Source organism: Elephas maximus, chromosome 1 (genome assembly GCF_024166365.1).
Source record: "Elephas maximus indicus isolate mEleMax1 chromosome 1, mEleMax1 primary haplotype, whole genome shotgun sequence".
Classification (NCBI taxonomy): domain Eukaryota; kingdom Metazoa; phylum Chordata; class Mammalia; order Proboscidea; family Elephantidae; genus Elephas; species Elephas maximus.
Window position 1 is genome coordinate 225,950,093 of NC_064819.1, and position 25,185 is coordinate 225,975,277.

The 25,185-nt window shown below is 39.4% G+C and overlaps 2 protein-coding genes across 15 annotated transcripts in view; one reads left to right on the forward strand and one right to left on the reverse strand.

Annotated features, from left to right (window-relative positions):
* Window positions 1–25,185, forward strand: part of OPRM1 (opioid receptor mu 1) — a 199,843-nt gene that overhangs the window by 154,844 nt on the left and 19,814 nt on the right. The gene's annotated exons all lie outside the window — the stretch shown is intronic.
* IPCEF1 (interaction protein for cytohesin exchange factors 1) overlaps window positions 1–25,185 on the reverse strand; it is a 235,645-nt gene that overhangs the window by 61,575 nt on the left and 148,885 nt on the right. For 13 of the 14 annotated variants that reach the window (XM_049904225.1, XM_049904163.1, XM_049904156.1 and 10 more), the window contains 2 exons: window positions 14,446–14,519; window positions 12,938–13,009 (listed from right to left, as the gene is read on the reverse strand). In XM_049904225.1, the coding sequence (XP_049760182.1) occupies window positions 12,938–13,009; window positions 14,446–14,519 (146 nt within the window). The remainder of the gene's footprint in view (window positions 1–12,937; window positions 13,010–14,445; window positions 14,520–25,185) is intronic. The other variant, XM_049904172.1, reaches the window with a different exon arrangement.

The window sequence follows — 25,185 nt, forward strand, 5'->3', positions numbered from 1 at the left end:
AACAATAGGCTCAAAGATAGCAGTGCTTGTGAGGATGGCACAGGGCCGGGAAGCTTTTCGTTCCATTGTACATAGGGTCACTATGAGTTGGAACTGACTCAATGGCATCTAACAACAACAACATATTAAAAAAGACACCCTCATATACACAAATAAATTTGGAAGGACATTAACAACAATGGCAAAAAGAAAGAAAACACTGAAACAATATAATTATCCACTAATTAAAAAAAAATGAATAAAATCGGTACCACGTTATAATGAAGCTAATAAAAAAGACTAAGACGCAGGACCTTACATTGACATGGAAAAAATCCTACCATACTAGTAAGTGAAAAAAGCACGTACAGAGCAACATGTTTAGCCTGATCCAATGTGTTTTTAAAACTATGTATTTGTGTATGTACCTGAATTGGTATGTAAGGAAAGTGTCAAGAAAGATGTACTTCATACTATTAGAAGTGGTTAAGCCAAGGAGAGAAGTTGAATTGGAAGGTGAGGATGGGGATATGAGAAGGCTTTCATTGTATATAAAAAAAAATTTTATATACCTCTGTATTACTTGGTTTTTCTTTTTCACACACAAAAAAAATATGTTTTATGTATTAATATTTTTTAACTAAAAGAAACAATAACACATTTTTTTATTGGTAAGGCAATACACAATAAATTTTATGGTGCAAACCAGTACCAATACCAGCTGCCATTGAGTCAGCTCTGATTCATGATGGCCCCATGTGTGTCAGAATAGAACTATGCTCCACAGAGTTTTCAATGGCTGATTTTTTGGAAGTTAAAAAAAAAAAAAAAAATCTTTTTTTTTTTAGATCACCAGGCCTTTCTTCTGACGTGCCTTTGTGTACACTCAAACCTCCAACCTTTATGTTAACAGCCAAGCACGTCAATCTTTTGCACCATGCAGAACTTTCAAATATATGACATTCCATGTGTACCCAAAAGAAAAAGAATCATCCAGATGATGGGAAAGAATTTGAACAACCCAAACAGCTGAAATCAGACAACAGTAGTAATGATATAGAAAATAATGCCCACAAGTACAGAAGAAACTCAGTTACTTCCAAATGATACTCCAAATAAAAGGAATCCATAAGCCAATGAATGAGAGACATCATGTCAAGAGCCCTGGAAAGATGTATAAAGATTGTGTATTTCAGCTTTGTTTATGCTTCCTCATAGAAGTTATTTTAAAAGGATGAAACACTCGGTATGCTCAGCAGTAGCTTCAAAATTATGTATGCTATCTCAAATATATATATATATATATATATATATATACCTGAAGACCTTCCACCACACCCTGGCTCCATCCAGGTTAGGAGAGGAAGTGGATGATGTTTATCTCATTTAAGTTCAAGGATTGTCCTGGTCATGCACTGTGTTGGATATGCTTAACTTTTTCTCAGACTGCAGAATCTCCAATGGTAAGAATGGAATACATTTCCTCTTAAATTATCTTTGTTGTTGTTGTTAGGTGCCCTTGAGTCTGTTCCAACTCATAGCGACCCTATGCACAACAGAACAAAACAACGCCACGTCCTGCTCCACCCTTACAATCATTGTTATGCTTGAGCTCATTGTTGCAGCCACTATGTCAATCCATCATTTGATCTCTGGCATTGTTTCTATCACTAAGGCCATCTTTTCCAACTACCAATCCTTCTTCTTTGTTTCCAACTTTCCCATTCCAATCACCAGTAATTATCAATGCATCCTGGTTGCATGTTCAATCAATTTCAGACTGCAGCAGCTGATAAAAATCTTCAATTTCTTCATCTCTGGCCTTAGTGGTTGGTGCATAAATTTGAATAATAGTCGTATTAATTGGTCTTCTTCGTAGGTGTATGGATATCATCCTATCACTGACAGCTTTGTACTTCAGAATAGATCATGAAATGTTCTTTTTGACAATGAATGCAACACCATTCCTCTTCAACTCTTCAAGTTGTCATTGCCGGCATAGGAGATTATATGATTGTCCAATTCAAAATGGCCAATACCAGTTCATTTCAGCTCACTAATGCCTAGGATATCAATGTTTATGCGTTCCATTTCATTTTTGACAATTTTCAATTTTCCTAGATTGACACCACGTACATTCCAGGTCCCAGTTATTAATGGATGTTTGCAGCTGTTTCTTCTCATTTTGAATCGTGCCACATCAGCCAATGAAGGTCCCAAAAGCTTGACTCCATCCACGTCATTAAGGTCAACTCTACTTTGAGGAGGCAGCTCTTCCCCAGTCATCTTCTGAGTGCCTTCCAACCTGAGGGGCTCATCTCCCGGCACTATATCAGGCAATGTTCCGCTGCTATTCATAAGGTTTTCACTGGCTAATGCTTTTCAGAAGTAGACTGCCAGGTCCTTCTTCCTAGTCTATCATAGTCTGGAAGCTCAGCTGAAACCTGTCCTCCATGGGTGACCCTGCTGGTATCTGAATACCGGTGGCATAGCTTCCAGCATCACAGCAACACACAAGCCCCCAAAGTACGACAAACTGACAGATACATGGGGGTCCTCTTAAGTAGAGATGGGAAATGAAGGGGGTGATCCCTTAATTGAAATGGAATCAGAGCAGGATGTGCAGAAAGCCTTAGGAAATCATCCGACGTACATAGGTTGGCTCTTGATAGAAAAACAAAAAAGATGTGGATGCTTTAATGAACAGCCTACAGGTCAAATCCTCACCTGTGGTAAATGATGCCGTGGTTCTTTTGAGAGGACTTCCTTATAGTTGCAATGAGAAAAACATTGTAGACTTCTTTGCAAAACTGAGTATAGTAAAAAACTACTTTTGTCATGGGCTCCAGGGGGAGAAGAAAAACAGGAGAAGTCTATGTGCAGTTTAAAGAACCAGAAACGGCCAACCAAGCTCCACTGAAACACAGAGAAGAAACTTTTGTTGTCATTGTTAGGTGCCATCAAGTGGATTTCGACTCATAGCAGCCCTATGTATAAAGAATGAAACTCCGCCAGATCCTAGTGACTGGTGTTACGTTTGAGCCCATTGTTGCAGTCACTATGTCAATCCATCTCGTTGAGTGTCTTCCTCTTTTTCGCTGTCCCCTACTTTACCAAGCATGATGTTCTTCTCCAGGGACTGGTCCCTACTGATAACAAGGTATGTGAGATGAAGTCTCACCATTCTTGCTTCTAAGGAGCATTCTGGCTGTACTTTTTCCAAGACAGATTTTTTCTTTTTCTTTTTTTTTTTTTTGACTATCAATGGTATATTCAATATTCTTTGCCAACACCATAATTCAAAGGCATCAATTCTTCTTGGGTCTTCCGTATTCATTGTCGAGCTTTTTCATGCTTATGAGGTGATTGAAAACACCACAGCTTGGGTCAAGTGCACCTTAGTCCTTAAATCAACATCTTTGCTTTTTAACACTTCAAAGAGTTCTTTTACAGTAGATTTGCCCAATGCAATGTGTCATTTCATTTCTTGACTGCTGCTTCCATGGGTGTTGACCGTGGATCCAAGTAAAATGAAATCCTTGACAACTTCAGTCTTTTCTCAATTTATCATGATGTTGCTTATTGGTAAAATTGTGAGGGTTTTTATTTTTCTATGTCAAAGTGTAAGCCATAACGAAGGCTGCAGTCATTGATCTTCATCAGTGCTTCAAGTCCTCTTTACTTTCAGCAAGCAAGATTGTGTCATATCCATAACGTAGGTTGTTTATGAGTCTTCCTCCAACTTGATGCCCCATTCTTCTTCATGTAGTCCACCTTCTCAGATTATTTGCTCAGCATACAAATTGAATAAGTATGATTAAAGGATACGACCCTGACACACACCTTTCCTGACTTTAAACCATACAGTATCCCCTTGTTATGTTCAAAAAAATGCCTCTTGGTCTATGTACAGGCTCTTCATGAGTACAATTAAGTGTTCTGGAATTCTCATTCTTTGCAATACTATCCATAATTTGTTAGGATACACACAGTAGAATGACTTTGTATAGTCAATAAAACACAGGTAAACATCTTTCTGGTATTCTCTGCTTTCAGCCATGATTCATCTGACATCAGCAATGACAGCCCTTGTTCTACATCTTCTTCTGAATTCAGCATGAACTTCTGGCAGTTCTCTGTCAGTGTACTGCTGCAACCACTTTTGAATCATCTTCAGCAAAATTTTACTTGTGTGTGATATTAATGACATTGTTTGATAATTTTCGCACTTTGTTGGATCACCTTTGTTTGGAATAAGCAAAAATGTGGATCTCTTCCGGTCAGTTGGCCAACTAGCTGTCTTGCAAATTTGTTAGCACAGAAATTGGAATTTCTTGGAAAGAAATCGATACCCAGTATATAGAGATATTTCCAAGCAGAAGGAATGAAGCTTGAATACATTTTGGTTCTCATAAGGGAAAGAAAATGGCATTTTCTCCTACTGCTAAGTATATAACTGAGCCAGAAACCATCTTTGAAGGGCATGAAGTAAATGGAGATATTCTACCCATGACAGCTTTTGAAAGACAGAAGGAAGTAGAATTGCCTAAGGAGGTGTCAGGAAAGTTCCCGAGGCTGTGATTTTGGAACTATGCCTCACTACATTTTGTCCACAGGAGAGGATTGCCTTTCCAAGCTAATGCCCAAGACATTATGAGCTTTTTTGCTCCACTGAAGCCTGCTGGAATCACCATGGACTACAGTTCCAGTGGGAAGGCCACTGGAGAAGCTGATGTGCACGTCGGTACCCAGGAGGGTGCCATTGCAGCTATGCTCAAGGATCGGCCCCATGTTCCTGAATTCATGTCCAAAAGGAAAATAAGACTTCTGGGGACCCCAAGTAAGGAAGAAGCAAGAAGCATTTCATTTGTACATCTTCCTTAGACATGAAATACAAAGTTTACTAGCAGCAGTTGCTAGAGAAAGGATTTGGGGGTTTTGGGTTACGGCTTCTAAGAAAAATTCCATAACAGCCTGTTTAGAAAGGGAAAGGAAAGATTCAATTTGGGATTATGAAATAAACCACAAATTTAAATTTTTGTTTAAACTACCTAGGATCTGATTACAAAACCTCTTCTTTATTTTATGTGATTAGTTTGTTTTCGTAGAGCATATTACCCAGTGTGAAGACCACATATTTTTATCTGGCACTGTCCTTTAATGCTTTTCTCCCATTTAAAAAATAATCTGTTCAAAATATTGCTCTTTGCCTATGAATTGAGAGCTCTGATGGAAAACTCTTGGTTTGAAGATTCTCATGGAATAAAATACTGACAACTTATTTTAATCAAACACCAAAGCAACAAAAGTTTCAGACTTTGGACTAGTGTGGTTTGGTGGTGGGGGGTAATTTTAATTTTAAGTGTATATAGTTACTTAGCTAATGGTAGGAATTAAACAAAATCAATCAAAACAAAACAAAAATTCCACAGGTTAATAAGTGTAAATGACAGCAATCTGGCAGAGTTTTATGCCTTTAGAAATGTTTTGTCTTCCTAAGCCTTATGCTAAAGGCGTTTAACACTAAAAAAACACTAGTGCTTATTTACTTAAACAGGAAATTCTAGTCTCAAAAGTTGTCTGAAACACCCACCACCCCCCCCCCCCCACCTTTCTTTCTAATTTTGGGTAAACCCAAGGATGTGTTAGTTTCAAAACTGTAAAGTGACATGTCAAAACTGTCTGGACTGGTAAGGACATTCATTAATGGCTTCACTTGAATTTAAATCAGCTCTAGATAGGAAAAAAATCTAAATCTCCTCATTTGCTTTTTCAATGGAGTAGCACATTCCATACTTTTGAACAGATAGGTTCTTAAATAAAAGTAGCATTTAATGTATAATTGTGTGAAGGGTTTATGAATAAAGCTGTATTTCTGTCACATTGTGGCCATACCTCCTGCTTTAATATTAAACAGCTTGTTATTTAAATATTGGGTCAAAATGAATGGCTTCAAAATGTAGTCATTAATAAACTAACTTTACGTGCACCCATCTAGGAGAAGTAGAGTCCTATATACTTTCTTTGCCTTGTTCCTCTTCTCAGGGTGATGACTGCCATGTAGTTAGTTACCAGGAGAGGTAATTCTAGTTCTTAAAGATGAATCAGCCTAGCAATTACTCTAAAGGACTAATGGGCCACATGAACCACAGCCTACGTGACCCCAAGACCAGAAGAACTAGATGGTGCTCAGCTACAACACTACCAACCAAAAATCAAATCCATAAGAAAAGACCAGAATTACTGGTCTGATAGAGACTGGAGGAACCCCCAAGACTATGGCCCTAAGGCACCCTTCTAACACAGAAATGAAGCCATTCATGGAGACTGCCTTTCAGCCAAACAATAGACAGGCCTACAAAATAAACAGTAACCCCCAAGAGGAACGAGCTCCTTAGAACAGTTAATTATATGAGACTCAGAGGGCAATATGTGCCCAAAAGCAAAAATTAGAAGGCAGGAAGGGGTAGGTAAGCCCATCGAAAGGTAACAGGGAAGCCAGGGTGGAAATGGGGAGAGCGCTGACACATTGAGGGTGCTGCAGCCAATGTCTTGGAAAAGTCTGTATACAAATCATTGAATGGGAATCTAATTTGCTATGTAAACCTTCACCAAAGCACAATAAAATATTTCTTCAAAAGGGTGAATTAGCCCAGATTTTTAGGAGATGACATCTGGAAGAGAGATTGTCTTCTCTCACTTAATACACCTGTCTGGTCAGAGCAAGGACACACCAAATGCTTCCACAGTATTCACACACGGACAGTAGATAGCAAACAGAAATCAGTGTTCACTCTTAAATAATGGTGCATAAAAAAGTTTTTTTTATAAAAAGTTGCCTTCTCATCTCCTGCCTGGAGGGGAGATGAGAGGGTGGAAGGGGTTAGAAGCTGGTGAAATGGACACGAAAAGAGAGAGTGGAAGGAGAGAGCGGGCTGTCTCATTAGGGGGAGAGTAATTGGGAGTGTGTAGCAAGGTGTCTATGGGTTTTTGTGTGAGAGATTGATTTGATTTGTAAACTCGCACTTAAAGCACAATAAAAATTATTTAAAAAAAAAAAGTTGCCTTCAAGGTAATGTTGATTCACGGTGACCTCGTGTGTCAGAGTAGGACTGAGCTCCATAGGGTTTTCTTGGCTGAAATCTTGAGGGAAGCAGATTGCCAGCAAGGACGGATTACCCAATAATTGAGGTATGCATAGGCTTACTTGAGTTTACTTACTAATCTGTAGTGCACAACTTCACCTGTTTTATGGTAAAAAATAGGTGAAATTGCGCACTACAGATTAGTAAGTAAACACAAGTAATCCTGTGCCTACCCTGCTTACTGTCAGCCCGTGTATATATTGCTTACTGGTTAACCTGCCCCTGACTGCTAGGCATTTCTTCCTTGACACAGCTGAGTGGGTTCGAACTGTCAACCTTCCATTTAGCAGCTGAGAGTGTTAGCCATTTGCGCCACCCAGGGAACCCTAATGGTGCATAAATACCATAATACCAATTTTCAGCTCATATCTGCTTTTATAAATTCTTATCTTGACCCCCAAAAAGTGAAATAGGTAAAATTTTTAAAAGAAGGATAAAAATAATTTTGAATTGAGAGTGTCTGAATCAAGAAAGGGCATTTTCAAGCTCGTTTCCAGAACACGGCAATATGGCAAAACAAGAGAATGTCAAAAGTAAAGAGATTCCTCAGACCTTAAACAAAACTCATGCCCTTTTCACTGCCACCTTTTAGATGCTTGCTGTGAAAACTGGTGATTATTTATAATCTCGTTTGACAGTTTTATTTCGAGGAACCACTGGCTTAGAATGCCTCCTTTGCTAAGATTTATTTTCTTTTAACATCAAGGCAGGAGGAAAACTTCCATTCGTGGATAAATTGACGGAGCAGGAAAGGACCTATATTTACATAAAGGAAGATGACAGATGCTTCCCGGGAGTTTGTTGTGTACTGACTCAATGTGAATGTGTGCGTTGGATAAGCGCAAGTGTTAAGAAATTGACATACAAAATAAGAGCATTCATCCCACAAACCTGGCTGAGAAAGGCAGCTACCGGGCCTTTGTTTACAAACCAACTCTCTCATTATCCTTAATGACTTAGTTCTACACGCTTAAATGGAGGGGGCCACAGAACACAGGAGTTCCTAATAAACTTAATTACCTTTCTCTTCATTGTCCTTGAGAGAAATGTCACCCTCCAAAAAAGCAGTCTCCCAAGGTGGCAAACTTCTAAAATAGGACCCGTTACACCAAAGGGCCACCCCTCCTTCTCCAACACCTGTGTATCTCAATAAGCAATACCCAGACACATTATTTACTGGCTTTAACAAACCATGTCAGTAACAATGAAAGTCCTTCAGGTGTTACAGCAAAATACAAAAAAAAAAATTTTTAAAGTTGCTTAATTGTTGATTCCAATTCATAGCGACCCTATAAGACAGTGTAGAACTACGCCATAGAGTCTCCATGGCTGTAATCTGGCACAGTGGTTAAGCATTCAGCTGCTAACTAAAAGGTCGGCAGTTCAAATCCACCAGCCGCTCCTTGGAAGCCCTATGGGGCAGTTCTACTCTGTCCTATAGGGTCACTATGAATTGGAATCAACTTGATGGCAATGGAATCATTACAGAAGCAGACTCCCATATCTTTCTTCAGCTGAATGGCTGGTGAGTTCAAATTGTCAACCTTTAGGTTAGCAGCTGAGTGCCTAACCACTGCACCACCAGGGCATCTCTATTGCAAAATAAATCGCTAAATATCACTTGCATAATCTTGTGGGAGAAGGGAGAAGTTACCTTGGAGACTCAGAAAGAGGCTGCATTGTTGGTGATTAGAAAAACATCTTCAGAGTAATGTTGTTGTTGTATGACTTCAAGTCGATTCCAACTCACAGTGACCCTATAGGACAGAGTAGAACTTCCCCGTAGGGTTTCCAAGACTGTAATTTTTACAGAAGTTGACTGCCACATCTTTCTCCCTCAGAGCAGCTGGTAGGTTTAAATCACCAATCTTTCTGTTAGCAGCCAAGCACTTAACCCCTGTGTTACCAGGGTTCCTTTCAGAATACTAAAACTCAATAACTATATTATAAATAAAAGAAATATATGATCTATTCAGGCACAGACAAAAACAGACCATTTGCCAATAAGTGGCCAGCTAAACAATTTTCAAGTATAAAGGTCACTGAGAGTTATTCAAATTTATGGGCTCAAGACAACTTAAGTTCAATTTTCAATTGGCGTCATGCTTGTAAGCTGGAAAGTTAAACACGACCGAAATTTTAAGTAAAATTAACAGATCTTCATACATTACATAAGCAATAAGATCTTAGCTTTGATAGTTTTAAAAGGCTTTGATTGAATAGCCAACCAGACTGTGTATACATCATTTTTATAGCTAATGTTCCTTATGCAAGTATACTTGCCATTATATAAAACCGCATTGCCATCAAGTCAATTCCAACTCGTAGTGATCCTACGGGACAGAGTAGAACTGCCCCATGTGGTTTCCAAAGAGTGCCTGGTGGATATGAACTCCCAACCTTTTGGTTAGCAGCCGTAGCTCTTAACCACTACGCCACCAGGGTTTACTGCCATTATATAAACCCAAAAAACCAAACCCAGTGCCATTGAGTTGATTCCGACTCATATAGGGTCACTATGAGCCACTATGAGCCATTATATAGATATCTACAAAAACCAAACCAAATCCATCGCCATCAAATCTGCTCTGGCTCATAGCAACTCTACAGGACAGAGTAGAACTGCCCCGGAGGGTTTCCAAGGAGCAGATGGTGGATCCGAACTGCTGACCTTTTGGTTAGCAGCCACAGCTCTTAATTACTGTGCTACCAGGAAGAACAAAAACTGAAGACGAACTGAGGGAACTGTAAACAAAAGCTGGAATGGGGGGTGGGAAGGTGTTGGAGGTAGAGGTAGGCGCAGTAACTCTGGAGTATAATTTAGGGAGGAAATCTGCCAGAAATATAATGGATTCAGGTAACCATGTAAGGATTGCATACTTTTACTGGTTTAAAAATTATATAAATCTTCCTATGTGAGAGAGAAAATCACTAGGTAACAACACACCTAAGAGCAATTGTTTCTCTTGTGAATTCGGTCTCAGCTCTTGCAGGAGAGAATAAAGCTATTCTGAAAGTCTTAGCTACAGGATGGGCAGGAAGGATGTTGATGGGGGAAGGAAGCTGGAGGTACAAGATGCTTTGGGTGCGGAGGAGCCAGAGACAGCAGGGGGCAATTGGAAGCGGCTGGGGTGAGCAGCACTGAGTCGCTGCCATTAAAACCAAACCCAGTGCCGTCGAGTCGATTCCGACTCATAGCGACCCTATAGGACAGAGTGGAACTGCCGCATAGAGTTTCCAAGGAGTGCCTGGCGGATTCAAACTGCTGACCCTCTGGTTAGCAGCTGTAGCACTTAACCACTATGCCACCAGGGTTTCCCGCTGCCATTAGAAGCAACAAAAAATGCTTTGTAGTTCATTGATGGCTCTGCTTAGGAATGACCCCCACTATTACAGGGTGGCACAGTGGTTAAGAGCTCAGCTGCTAACCAAAAAAAAAAAAAGTCAGCAGTTTGAATCCACCAGCTGCTTCTCGGAAACCCTATGGGGCAATTCTAATCTATCCTACAGGATTGCTATGCGTCCGAAGTGACTCAGTGGCAATGGGTTTAGTTTTTTGTTTTTGTTTTTAAGTTCTGCAAACAGAACTTCCACACGCCACTTACATAACTTTTTTGTTGTTGTTGTTAGTTACCATCAAGTTGATTGCCACTCATGGTGACCCCATGTATGCAGAGTACAACTGCTCCATAGGGTTGTCAAGGCTGTGACCTTTTGGGAGCAGATCACCAGGTCTGTCTTCTGAGGTGCCTCTGGGTGGGTTCAACTTCCAACCTTTCAGCTAGTAGTCAGCGCTTAACCATTTGTGCTGCCCAGGGACCAGGGACTCCTGCTTACATATAGAGTAGACTTCAACTCCTGGTGGCCCCATGTGTGTCACAGTAAAACTGTGCTCCACAGTATTTTCAATGGCTGAGTTTTTTGGAAGTACATCATCAAGCCTTTTTTCCAAGGTGCCTCTGGGTGGCCTTAAACCCCCAACCTTTCAGGTAGCAGCCAAGAACATTAGCCTTTTTGCACTACCCAGGAAAACCAAACCCATCACCATCGAGTTGATTCTCACTCATAGCGATCCTATACAACAGAGTAGAACTGCCCCACAGGGTTCCCAAGGAGTGGCTGATGGATTCAAACTGCCGACCTTTTGGTTAGCAGCCAAGCTCTTAACCACTGCGCCACCAGGGCATGCTAATCAATAGGTTACCTAATACATAGATGGATGAATGAACTATTCAACGAATAGATTTATAAGCAGTAAATAAATAAAGAGCTTTGAGTCTGAAGTTTCTTAAATCTCTTATTTTGTATATCAGCTCTTGTTTTTCTCAGACCTTGAGAACTAGAAGAAAAAAAGCCGGAGCCAGAAAAGGGTAGAAAGAACTTTTCTCTTAGTCCAAGTAAATCAAAGACTTGTTTGTAAGACACAATTGTCAGTCCCTTCCCTTGTTATTTCTAACACAGAGTTTCCCAGCTTTCTATGGTAAAAAGCCATTCTGCCCTCTTCTGAATGGTCGTGGCTGGGAGATAAGCATAGGGGACAGAAAAGAATGCTTCAAGCTAGGAGAGGCTGTGGACAGGACATCCTGTAAAAAAAAAAAAAAGTGTGTGTTGTGTACACGTGTGTGTGTTCCTGTGTATGCATGTTTAATGAGAGGAAGCTTCTTTTTTCTTCAAGTTTGTAGAGCAAGCAGGCAGAGGGAAGAGAAGCTGTATGAAGCAGGCAGGTGTGAAAATTGGTATGCATAAATGAACAACACAGGTTAAAGTGTAAGTTCTGTGAATGGAGAATTACACCTGCATTTGTCATTGCTATTATCCCGGCACCTGCTGCAAGGCTGGGCCCATATTAGGTGGTCAGTAAACATATTTTTAATTGATTATGTGAAGATAATAAGAGATACTGAGAAGTCTGAGAGTAGGGCTTAAATAGATTGCTCTCTGATGCCTCAAATCATCACTTTAAATATAACCCCATTCAAATAACAGCCGTTGTGATCATATCCTAATCCAAGCGAGTAGGGGATGGAGTAGGGCTGGTGTATGTATGCCATTTCTCCATGTATACATCCCACTTATTTGAACAGTGTAGGCAGGAAATGGAGTTAGAGATATTAAAGTTCAAGTCAGATGGACTCTGAGCAAGAGCTTCGTGCAAAATGGTGGGGATGGTACATGGAGAAGTGATAAACACATGAATCACGGTGATAATCACACAGCATATAACTAAGAGAGAGTTTGCATGTAGGATTCTGAAAGCTGAGAAAGTGACTACACAATACTTTCAAGCCCCTTTCTTTGTGATGCTGATTCTCGTTTTAACACTTTCTTATGACTTCCGTCTATTCCTTTCTCAACTAAGTGGTTCCTTCAGAAGAACCTCATATGTTCTTCCTAAAATAGTTATTTGGTATGTGTGGGTCTCCAAAATGCTTCCAAATACCACAAAAGAAAGCAAGCAGAAAGACTTTATAACTGCTAAAGAGATGAAAAAAAACCCTGGTGGCACCATGGTTAAGCACTTGGCTGTTAATCAAAAGGTCAGAGGTTGGAACCCACCAGCAGCTTTGAGGGAGAACAGACGTGGCAATCTGCTCCCCTAGGAAACCCTATGGGGCAGTTCTACTCTGTCCTATAGGGTCACTATGAGTTGGACTCAACGTGAAGGCACCTAATAACTACAAAGATGTGGATGCTTAAAGTAATAGAAATAAATAAAACAATAATAGATAATGAATCTATGCCTAAAGTTCTAATAGCTGACCAAAATAAGTCTATTCCCATAAAGACTGGATTTAGCTATTTTCTTTACTTACACATTCATTTCCTGCAGGTTTTCAGCTGCAAAATAAAAGGTCTTGATCTCTGGATGGCTGATCTTAAAAGCGCTTGAAGGGGGAAAGCACAGGCAGGTAAGAAATTAGAGTTCGCAGCAGCCAGTCAGTATGAAAGTATATCAATCAACCATTAGCATTGTGAGTTCTGCTTTCTTTATAAATTTACAATATAGAATTTAGTCATATTAAATGCCTATTGTCCAATCCCTATTTCACATCCAGAGCAAGACTGAGTCAATAGTCTCCATTTAAAACGTACAGCCATATCCTTTTTAGTTTCACCTGCTGACTGCTTTGCTATGAAAATGGAGCGTGATAGAGGCATCACTTCAAAATACTCAGATCAACTCCTTCAATCTAAGCATTTATTCCAGTTCAATCAAATACAAACAAGGATTTTATTTATAGGAAAATGAGCAGGAATAAAATTCTACACCATGACAACACATGAGAAACTTTATCCAAGGCACCCTTTAATAGTAAAGAAAAAATATAAGGTAGGTTTTACCTAAAATAAAAGTATAAAACATTGAAGATAACAATCAATAAAGATGTTAAAGTCATTGCCTCCACTTTACCATTTACATGAAAAGGCCTGCAGTATTGCCCAGGGTTTTGGTTAACAACCAAAACCAAAGAATCAATACAACCCCATATATCCCTGGACGCGTGGAGCTATGCCACAGTGACAAAGAGTCAAAGCTAACACCAGTTTATGAGTTTTCTTAAAAAAAAAAAAAAAGCTAATTTCAATTGTTGCAGATAGTAACATAGTCAGTAGGGAAATACTCCTTTGTGATAAGACTGGGAAAGATGCCAAAGGTAGAAGAAAGAAGAAAAAAGTAAAGAAGACACACATTTAAAATACAGCTAGATGCTATCATGGGAAGAGCCCTTGATTGGGACTCCGGATACCTGGCCTATGAGCTATGACTCTAGGTGGGTCACAGCCTCCCTGGGCTGTGCCCTCCTCTTATAAAATGAGGGCCCTGGCCTGGTGGCTTCTTGGGTCCCTGACAGTGCTCAAACCCTCCGGACTTAAATTACATGAGGTATAATTCCCAAGTCTATGACATCTCACAGAATTTAATTATAAGTGAGATACTGACAATTCAATGAACTTAAAAAAAAAAAAAAATTGGCCTTACTCTCACATCTGCTCAACTCTGGTGAGTCCTCTTTAACCCTGACTTCTTTTTTTTAAAAAGGACATGACCTTGACATCTGACCTGTCTGCCAGTTCTGGATGGAAACTTGTTTATTATTCCATTACACAGGTGTCAACAAGATCCATGCCAGGAATTCATGGGGTTTTAAAAACCCATTTGCTCCACAATATGAAATCCCAAAACCTATTTAGGTCATCAGACCACAATGTTCTACATTCTCAGACACTTTGAGTGCTACTGTCATTAAATTCCAGAATATTATGGTGGGATATTGCCCTGAATCAGAGATCTCTGTAGGAAGAATGATAAACAACTTACTGCTTTTTCTTGCATTCGCTTGCTCTTTCCACAGTGAAATCAGGCAGGTTGACAAATCCATCAGCTTTCTCTGCCTGAAACATACACATATGACATATATGAACAAATGGGGTTAATCCTAGGGGCTGGTTTATTGAAATCACAATCATCAAATACAGATGGTATAATTGAAATGAGGAAGAGTCAAAAGATACCTCCCAAAATTAGCATAACCATTGAATTCTCCCAGATACAATTTAGGAGAGAAATTAATATACTCCTTACATGTCACCCAACATCTTTCCATGAGAAATGGTACAACACAACTCAAGGATGGCCAACATATGGCAGGCCTAGCACTAGCCCTCTTCCTAACTTTGTGGAAAACATCACTAACCCATCACAGCCCTATTTCCTGCTGGGTCTGCAGGCATCCACAGTGTACTTCTCAACACACTACCCTAGTAAACTATAAGCACATAAGACGAAACCTAATTAGCACTCATGATACGGTAGACAAAGCTCCGACTTTGGAGTTAGCAGATCTAGGTTCATGTTATGGATCTATCACATACTGGTTGTTATAAGCCTTAAATGAGTTCAGATGAATAAAGCACTGAAGAGAAATCCTCAACAACCTGTATTTCCTCTCTCAAATCCCACATCTCAGAGAATCTCATTTCCAGAACCATCACTGGAAGCTCTTTCTACAAAAGAAAGAAGATGGACACTCTTGAGGACATAATATAAATGTTACTTTAAGCCACCAAAAATTTTATAGAAAATGTATTCATTGTCCCACCTCTCTAAGAATTTCTTTTCTATACTTTATGGAGAAAATTTAACTGAGTCACAAGGAGTTTAGATTATTTGTCACAGATGGAACTCAATTCTTCTTTCATCCACACTGGTATCTCTGAGTAAGGAGATACAGTCCACAAGATTAAACATAAATGAGTCATTGGTTATTGGGAGAGAAGTAAAAACTGATTTTGAAAATACAATCTTAATTTTAAAATTCTGTTGATATTATTAGTTGCCGTTGCTTCTGCTAGCTATCAAAGGAGCACCATGGGTGCTCTTAGTCTACTTCATCAGTCTATGACTCTGTTTCCCTTAGTGCCAACTAGAGTGCAACTGTACCCTTCTCTTCAAAAAACTGAAGCTCTGAAACTTCCAGCTCTGTGCACATCTTCCCTCTCCTACGTGAGTCAATTTATCCAAACCCCTCACCTCTTGTAAAACTCAAAACACAATTCTAATGGCTACTTCCTCCTTAAAAAAAAAAAAAAAATGATATTTATACATACACACACATACATATATATGCATATATGTGTTTATATGTTTATATATGTGTGTTTGTGCATATGTGTGTATGTGTGTATATATGTATATACATATATACACACACATCTATTTATATATGATCGCTGGATGGCCTGTTTCATTAATGAATGAATGGTTCATTCACCAATCCTATCTGAAAGAGAACATAAAACACCCCAAAACAGACTTATGTACAATCTTTCCTTTGGATTCTCAGTTTGGATTATATAAAAGTATAATGCAACCTAACTATGTTACAAAAACCAAAAACTAAACCCGTTGCCATTGAGTCGATTCTGGCTCATAGGAACCCTATAGAGTAGAACTGCCTCATAGTGTTTCCAAGGAGTGCCTGGTGGATTTGAACTGCTGACCTTTTGGTTAGCAGACGTAGCTCCTAACCACTACGCCACCGGGGTTTCCTAACTATGTTAAAAAAAAAAAAAAATTAGGCTTCACCAATTCTACTCCTAGGTATATATCCCAAAGAACTGAAAACAGATATTCAAACAAATCTTTACAAACAAGTGTTCATAGCAGCACGATCCAAAACAGTCACAATGTGGAAACAGCCCAAATGTCCATCAACTGGTAACTGGATAAACACGCTGTGGTATATATACACAATGGGATATTGTTCACCATAAAAGAGAATGAAGTACTGAAACCTGCTATTATGAGGATGAACCTCGGAAACATTATGCTAAGTGAAAGAAGCCGGATACAAAAGGTCACAGTGTATGATTCCATTTATGTGAAATATCTAGGATCAGCAAGTACATAGAGACAGAAGCAGATTGGTGGGTGTCAGGGGCTGGGCGGAGCTGGGGATGGAAAGCAACTGCTTAATGGGGGTGGGCTTTCCTTTTGGGGTGATAAAAATATTTTAGATCTAGATATAAGTGATTGCACAGCACTGTGAATGTACTAAATGCTACTTCATTATTTACTTTAACATGGTTAGTTTCATGTTATGTGACTTAGACCTCAATTAAAAAAAAAAATGCTATGTTAGGCTAAGCTATTTTATATAAATTCCTGTAATTTTCTTAGAATGAAAAAAGTCATCCACACTCAACATCTGTCCCCCTGTTCAGCTCTAGCCCCACTACGTCACAGAAACTGTAGTCGCCATGAACCCCAGTGACTTCCATGCTGCTAAATCTCACCTACGTATTTTGTTGTGGTTGTTGTTAGTTGCCTTCAGGTTGATTCTGACTCATGGAGACCCCATATGTGCAGAGTAAAACTGCTCCATAGGGTTTTCAAGGCTGTGACCTTTCAGAAGCAGACTGCCAGGTCTGTTTTCCCAGGTACCTTGGGTTGGCTTCAAACCACCAACCTTTAAGCTAGTAGTCAAAAGCTTAACCGTTTGCATCATTCAGTGACCTCTCCCTTTTGTAGTCTTTACTTCATTGAACTCCAGTAACTGATTCTATTGCCCACTCCCTCCTTCATGGAATGCCTTCATATCCTGGCTTTTCTGACAATACTGCCCCCATACTCTTCAAAATACCCCTTGCTCTTGTTCACGGGGTCTTCTGCCTGTTTCTTAAATCTCAGTGTTCCCCCAAAGTCTTACCACAGAAAATTTCTCACTCTAGAACCCCCTATAGGCAACGATGCACACTCCATGGCTTCATGTATCAAGATTGTATATACGTATGCAAAATCTATACCTCAGATGGGGATTCAACCTTGGAGCTCCAGTCCCAGAGATTTAACTGTCTATTGAACTTTGTAATGGATTGAATTGTGTCCCAAAAAAATATGCGTCAACTTGGTTAGGCCATAATTCCCAGTATTGTGTGGTTGTTCTCCATTTTGTAATTGTAATTTTATGTTAAAGAGGATTAGGGTGGGATTGTAATACCCTTACTAAGATTACATCCCTGATCCAATGTAAAGGGAGTTTCCCTGGAGTGTGACCTGCACCACCTTTCATCTTATAAGAGATAAAAGGAAAGGGAAGCAAGCAGAGGGGAGGGGACCACATACCATCAAGAAAGAAGCACCGGGAGCAGTGCGCGTCCTTCGAACCTAGAGTTCCTGCACAGAGAAGCTCCTAGGCCAGGTGAAGACTGAAAACAAGAACCTTCCTCCAGAGCTGACAGAGAGAGAAAGCCTCCCCTGGAGCTGATGCCCTGAATTTGGACTTGTAGCCTACCAGACTGTGAGAGAATAAATTTCTCTTTTTAAAGCCATCCACTTGTGATATTTCTATTATAGCAGCACTAGATGACTAAGGCAAACCTCTTTACATAGGTATTCCATGGGATCCTAAAGAGTGACAAAACTTAAACCAAACTCAGCATCTTACCCAATAAAATTCCTGTTCCTCTTTTTCCTGTATTCGCTACCTCAGTGAATGATACCACTCTTCCCCCCATTGCCAGAAAAGGAAATCTGGGAATTATCCCTTATTCTCACATCTCCCTCTCAGCATCCATGCAAGGAATCACCAAGTCATGCCATTGCTGTCTCTGCCGTGAGCCTACAGTCTATGCATTACCTACCACCTCCTTCAGATCCCCATTAACTCTCACCTGAATTACTGCACGTACCCTAAACTGTCTGCCTCTCTCTAGTTTTGTCCTTCCATCCCATTCAGTGTCCAAACCAGAATTGCAGAAAATATTTCATGAACAGTTTTCATGTCTCTTCTCTAATTAAAACCCCATATGGCTCCCAATTGTCCTTGGATAAAGTCATAGTGCCTTAGCAGGACATAAATATCTCTTTATGATTGAGCCCTGCTCAATTCCACAATTGCAGCTCCTCTAATCCCCTGCCCCTACTGAAGTAAAAACAACAAAACTCAGAACGATGAAACAATGCTTCCATGAAGCTAAATTAGAACGGATCCCCAATTTTTGGCATGATGAGTTTCTAGACAATTTATTTTTAGTACAAGAAGCTCATTTCAAATGATAACAACAACCAAAAAATCAGTCCACAAAGAATAAAACATAAATATATGTTTTTACTAATATCTTCATTCATTTAAAAATTAACCAATGTAAAAGATAAGTTAAAAATCTTCATTTGGGTGGGCTCTTTTCTACCTAACTGGAATGGCTAAGATTTCTTCACATGAGTCTAAATAAATTTAAATTAAAAACACCTTATTCTTTTCCTAGTAAATCTTTCCTTTACAAACCGAAGCATTTTTTCACTATTCTGAAGACATTCAAGCTGTATTCAAAATCAAGAATAACTGTGTCAAAAAATTGTCCTTGCTTATTTGACTTGCAAAAATGTCTCAAATTTGTCAATCATATTTGGCAAATCCTGAGGGAATGACAGTTTTCTTCTCTTCCTCCTCCTTCCACCCCTCCTACCCCTTCTCAGATCCCTTGTTCCCTGTTACATAACTAAAATAACTTTCTCAGATGGTATCCTTCCTCTTCAATGATTGCTAATTTCCTGAAAAATTAGTTCAAAGTATGTATTGGCATCTACATACTTCCTCTGCGTCCTAATGTATTAAAAAGTTTATTTTCTTGCCAAAGAGTCAACCCATTCTTTGGCCATTCTACAGGCTTGGTTGTCCAAGGGTATTCAGAAATTTTGAAGCAAGACAATTGTTATGGATTGAACTGTGTCCCCAAAAAATATGTGTCAACTTGGTCAGGCCATGATTCCCAGTATTGTGTGGTTGTCCTCCACTTTTTGGATGGATGTAATTTTCTTGTGTGTTGTAAACCCTAATCTCTGCCTGTGGTTAATAAGCAAGATTAGATTATGTTAAAGAGGATTAGGGTGGGATGTAACACCCTTACTCAGGTCACATCCCTGATTCAATGTAAAGAGAGTTTCCCTTGGGTGTGGCCTGCATCACCTTTTATAGTACAAGATATAAGAGGAAAGAGAAGTGAGCAGAGAGTTGGGGACTTCACACCACCACCAAGAAAGCAGTGCTGGAAGCAGAGCGTGCCCTTTGGACCCAGGACTCCTGAATGGAGAAACTCCTAGACCAAGGGAAGATTGATGACAAGGACCTTCCTCCAGAGCCAACAGAGAGAGAACACCTGTCCCTAGAGCTGGCACTCTGAATTTGGACTTCTAGCCTCCTAGACTGTGAGAAAATAAATTTCTCTGTGTTAAAGCCATTCACTTGTGGTATTTCTGTTATAACAACCCTAGAAAACTAACGCAATAATGCTTTTCACTTTGTCATATGATGTTCTGTAATCTCAAAGGTGTTCCTCCTCACAAACCAGCCCATCCATTTTCCCCCACCATTTGTGGTTTTGTTAGTCTCCATGGAGTGCCACCTGCAGTTGTCATTAAACCCTTTGCCATCCAGTCATCTCTGACTCATGGGGCCCCAAGTGTGTCAGAGTAGGACTGTATTCCACAGGGCATTCAAAGGCTGGTTTTTCAGAAGTAGACCACCAGGCCTTTCTCTGAAGTGCCTCTGGGTGGACTCAAACCTCGAACATTTCAGTTAGCAGCCAAGCGTGTTAACCGTTTGTACCACACAGTATTAAACGCACATTTTTATCAAAACCATTAGTGTTAACATGATGAGGAAAAAAAAAAGTAAGACTTGCTGGTCATCTTCCTTATGATCACCTATATTTACAGCTTTTTTAAATATTCTGCTGTCACTCACCTACAGGCCTTTGCACATTCATTTATTCAACAAACACTTCTTGAGCATCTACTATGTGTTGAGCACTGTGCCAGACACTTAAGTGTGTTAGTGAACAAAACAGACAGAGATTTCTGCTCCCCAGGGAAAAAGAGTCGAAAAACTCAACACATAAACACATAAACTATATAGCATGTTAGTAGGTGACCACTGCTGTGGAAAATGTAAAGCTGGACAGGTTGAGGAGGTCCCAGAGTGTGGGCAGGGCTGGTTGTCTGCTGCTCCCTCAGTCCCTAACACCCTAGGTAGGTCTCTAGAACGCAGCCTGGCTGTGACCGCCTCCAAAACTCTCCCTACTTCCCCTAGCCTAGGCGCTTCTGTTTCTTCCAAGTACCAGAGGTAGGTAGGCTTCTCTTATAGTACTTCCCTCACTGTGTTTAGTTATCTGGTTATTTCTCTGCTTCTCCAATATGTTGTGAGCATCTTGAGGGAAATAATTTTGTCATTTATATTTATATCATCAATACTGGGGACAACAGTTGTGAAATTAAGAAAGTAGTTTTATGAATGAATGAATGAATAATGGGAATACAATAGTTTTCTACTGACAATAAAGAAAGTGTTAAGATGAGATGCAGAAGCCACTTTGGAAAACAGTTTGACAGTTTCTCAAGAATTTAAACATATAATTACCGTAAAACCCAGCAATTCCACTCTTAGGTATCTACCCAAGAGAAATGAAAGCATAAGCCCACACAAAGATTTGTATGCAAATGTTTATAGCAGCATTATTCATAAAGCCAAAAACTGGAAACAACCTAAATGTCCATGAACTAATAAATGTGGTATATTCATGCAATACTATTCAGTATTACAAAGAAATAAACTGACACGTGCTAAAACACAGATGTAACTTAAAAACACGCTAGGTGAAATCCAGTCACAAGAGACCCCACATTCTATGACTCCGTCTATATGAAATGTTCAGAAAGACAAATCTACAATGACAGAGTGGATTAATGGTTGCCTAGGGATTTTTTTTTTTTTTTTTTTAGGGATAGGGCTGATACACAGGGTCACTGTACCAAAAAGAATTGGTCGACATTCAACAATTTCAGGGGGTAGCAGATGATGAAGAACCAATGGTACTGAAGGAAGAGGTCCAAGCTGCACTGAAGATACTGGCTAAAAACTAGACTCCAAGAACTGACGGAATACCAACTGCGGTGTTTCAACAAATGGATGCAACACTGGAAGCACTCACTCGTCTACGCCGAGAAATTGGGAAGACAGCTGCCTGGCCAACTGGCTAGAAGAGATCCGTATTTGTACCCATTCCAAAGAAAGGTAATCCAATAGGATGCAGAAATTATTGAACAATATTATTAACGTTACATGCAAGTAAAATTTTGCTGAAGATCATTCAAAAACAGCTGTAGCAGTACATCAACAGGGAACTGTCAGAAATTCAAGCCAGATTCAGAAGAGGACATGGAATGAGGGATATCATTGCTGATGTCAAATGGATCATGGCTGAAAGCAGAGAATACCAAAAAGATGTTTACCTGTGTTTTATTGACTATGCTAAGGCATTCAACTGTATGGATCATAACAAATTATGGATAATATTTCAAAGAATAGGAATTCCAGGACACCTAATTGTGCTCACACAGAACCTGTACATAGACAAAAAGGCAGTTGTTTGAACAGAACAGGGATACTGCATGGTTTAAAATCAGGAAAGGTGCACATCAGGGTTGTATCCTTTCACCATACTTATTCAATCTGTATGCTGAGCAAATAATCTGAGAAGCTGGACTACATGAAGAAGAAGGCAGCATCAGGATTAGAGGAAGACTCATTAATAACCTGAGATATGCAGATGACACAATCTTTCTTGCTGAAAGTGAAGAGAACTTGGAGCAGTTACTGATGAAGACCAAAGACTACAGTATGGACTACACCTCAAAAATCCTTACAACTGGACCGATAAGCAACATCATTATAAACTGAGAAAAGACTGAAGTTGTCAAGGATTTCATTTTACTTGGATCCACGATCAATGCTCATGGGAGCAGCAGCCAAGAAATCAAACAGTGTATTGCATTGGGCACATCTGCTGCAAAAGACCTCTTTAAAGTGTTAAAAAGCAAAGATGGCACCTTGAGGACTAAGGTACACCTAACCAAAGCCATGGTATTTTATTGTCTCATATGCATGCAAAAGCTGGACCATGAATGAGGAAAATGAAAGAAGAACTAACGCCTTTGAATTACAGTGTTGGCGAAGAACACCGACTATACCATGGACTGCCAAAATCATGAACAAATCTGTCTTGGAAGAAGTAAAGCCAGGATGCTCCTTAGAAGCAAGGATGATGATACTTCATCTTACGTACTTTGGACATGCTATCAGGAGGGACCAGTCCCTGGAGAAGGACATCATGCTTGATAAAGCAGAGGGTCAGTGAAAAAGAGCAAGATGGATTGGCACAGTGGCTGCCACAGCAGCTCAAGCATAGCAACAATTGTGAGGATGGTGCAGGACTAGAAGGTTTTTCATTCTGTTGTATGTGAAGTCACTATGGGTCAGAACCAACTCCACAGCACCTAACAACAACGCCACCACCAGGGCTAGGGGGTAGAAAAAAGGCCTGGTGATCTACTTCTGGAAAATCACCTCTTGAAAACACTATGGAGCACAGTTCTATTCTAACACACGTGGGGCTGCCATGGGCTGAGCCAACTCATCATCAACTGGTTGGTTGGCTGACTGGTTGGTTGGTTGCTTCGAGCTGGGGTGGGCATGGATATTGTCTGTAAATGGGCAGGAGGGATCTTAGTGGGGTGATAGAAATGATTTATGGTGATGGTTGCATCACTCAGTAAATTAACCAAAAATTACTGAACACCAAAAATTACTGAACTTGAACATGGTGAATTACAATTCATTTATGATATGTAAAATATACCTCAAAAAAACTGTTATTTAAAAATATGAGATGCAGTCAAAGGTTAGGGAATATCCTTTTCCAGTTTTTAAAAACTGGGAAGGAAACCTCCCCCCACCGTTTGAATAGCAGTGAGGTTTGAAAGAAGGTGAAATCTGGGGCCTCTGACGATACCGTTGATGGTTCAATATGATTTGGTCAAACTTTAAACACAAAACTGATTTAATACTTCTAATAGAGTACAGTTTAAGCTTAACTGCGGCTTAATTTTGGACTATAGGCATTTTAGAGCCATAAGTATTTCATACAAAATTCACCACTCTTCAGACACATTTTTTTTAATTAGCTGAAATAGGGCATCAAATTTTAATATTTAAATGCAAAAATAAGTGCTCATTGCCATTAACAAAGTTTGGTTTCTATATACTACAAATATCCCACAAAATAGAATTACTTCTTAAGAACTATATATATCAGTCAGGTAGAACAGCAGGCCTACAGAAATAAGAGCGATATCTGTCTCAGAGGCTAAGAAGGTCAAAGAAGACCAAATCGAAAACAAATGCACTGTAATATAGGAAATTATAAAGCATGTTATGGCTAAAAATAAAATTTATAATTATCCAGCTATTCTCAATGGTCCCATAGTTCCTTGATTCTAAGAAACATAATTTCTTACACTTCAATAATTCTGAAATCAAGAGGCACCTTAGAATTTATGCGCATTGTCACTGTAGTGTTTTCCCTTTAAACGTGTTATTAAATAAAATATGGGTCTTAAACTAGATATAATCTTAAATTTGAGGAAAAAATAGTCTCAAAAAACAAAATACAGATTCTTTATAATATGCCTTTGTGTTTATGCATGAGTATGGATGTGTTTGAAATCCTATCAATTACTTTAAACAAATTTAACTGAGGTTACTTAGTGAATTTCAGAATCATAAGAAACTGACAAACTCTCCACTTCTCCAGATAAACTCATATTTTGCTCAGTTTGGTCCTGTAGTCCCCAATTATCCTGAAAACAGACAAACTCTAAACAGAGCTGCCCATTCTTGTGCCACTCTGGCATAGCTGTCAATAAATTCTAATGATATGCACAGATATTTTTAGCACTAAAGGTATCAAATTATATTCTCTAAAATATAAACTAAAAGTAAACTGAGATTGAAGAAAAGATAAGATAAAATCAGTTGTTAAAATTAAAGTTTGAGTTCTACAGAGAAACGTTCTCATTTATTGCTAGTGGGAATGCAAGATGGAAGCCAGTGGAAGGAATCTGGCAGTAACTAGCAAAAATGCATTTACCATTGGACCTAGAAATTCCACCTCTAGGATTTATCCTAAACACACACTTGCACACAAGTGTAATAACATCTTCATTGTAGCATTACTTGCAACAACAAAAGACTATAATGAATCCAAAAGTCTATCATCAGGGGACTCTTGAATAAACAATCGTATCCACATAATTGAAGAAATTGGAAATCAAATCGTCGAAAAAAGAAGTGGAACATATAAACATCAATATCCTAGGCATTAGTGAGCTGAAATGGACTGGTATTGGCCATTTGAATTAGAAAATCATATGGTCTGCTATGCTGGGAATGACAAAATGGAGAGGAATGGCATCGCATTCATCATCAAAAAGAACATTCCATACTCCTGAGGTTCACCCTTCAGCCAAAGATTAGACAGGCCCATAATATAAAACTAGACTAAATGCGCACACCAACCCGAGGCAAGGACAAGAAGGCAGGAGGGGACAGGAAAGCTGGTAATGGGGAACCCAAGGTCAAGAAGGGTAGAGTAGTAACATGTCATACGGTTGGCAAACAATGTCACAAAACAATGTGTGTATTAACTGTTTAATGAGAAACTA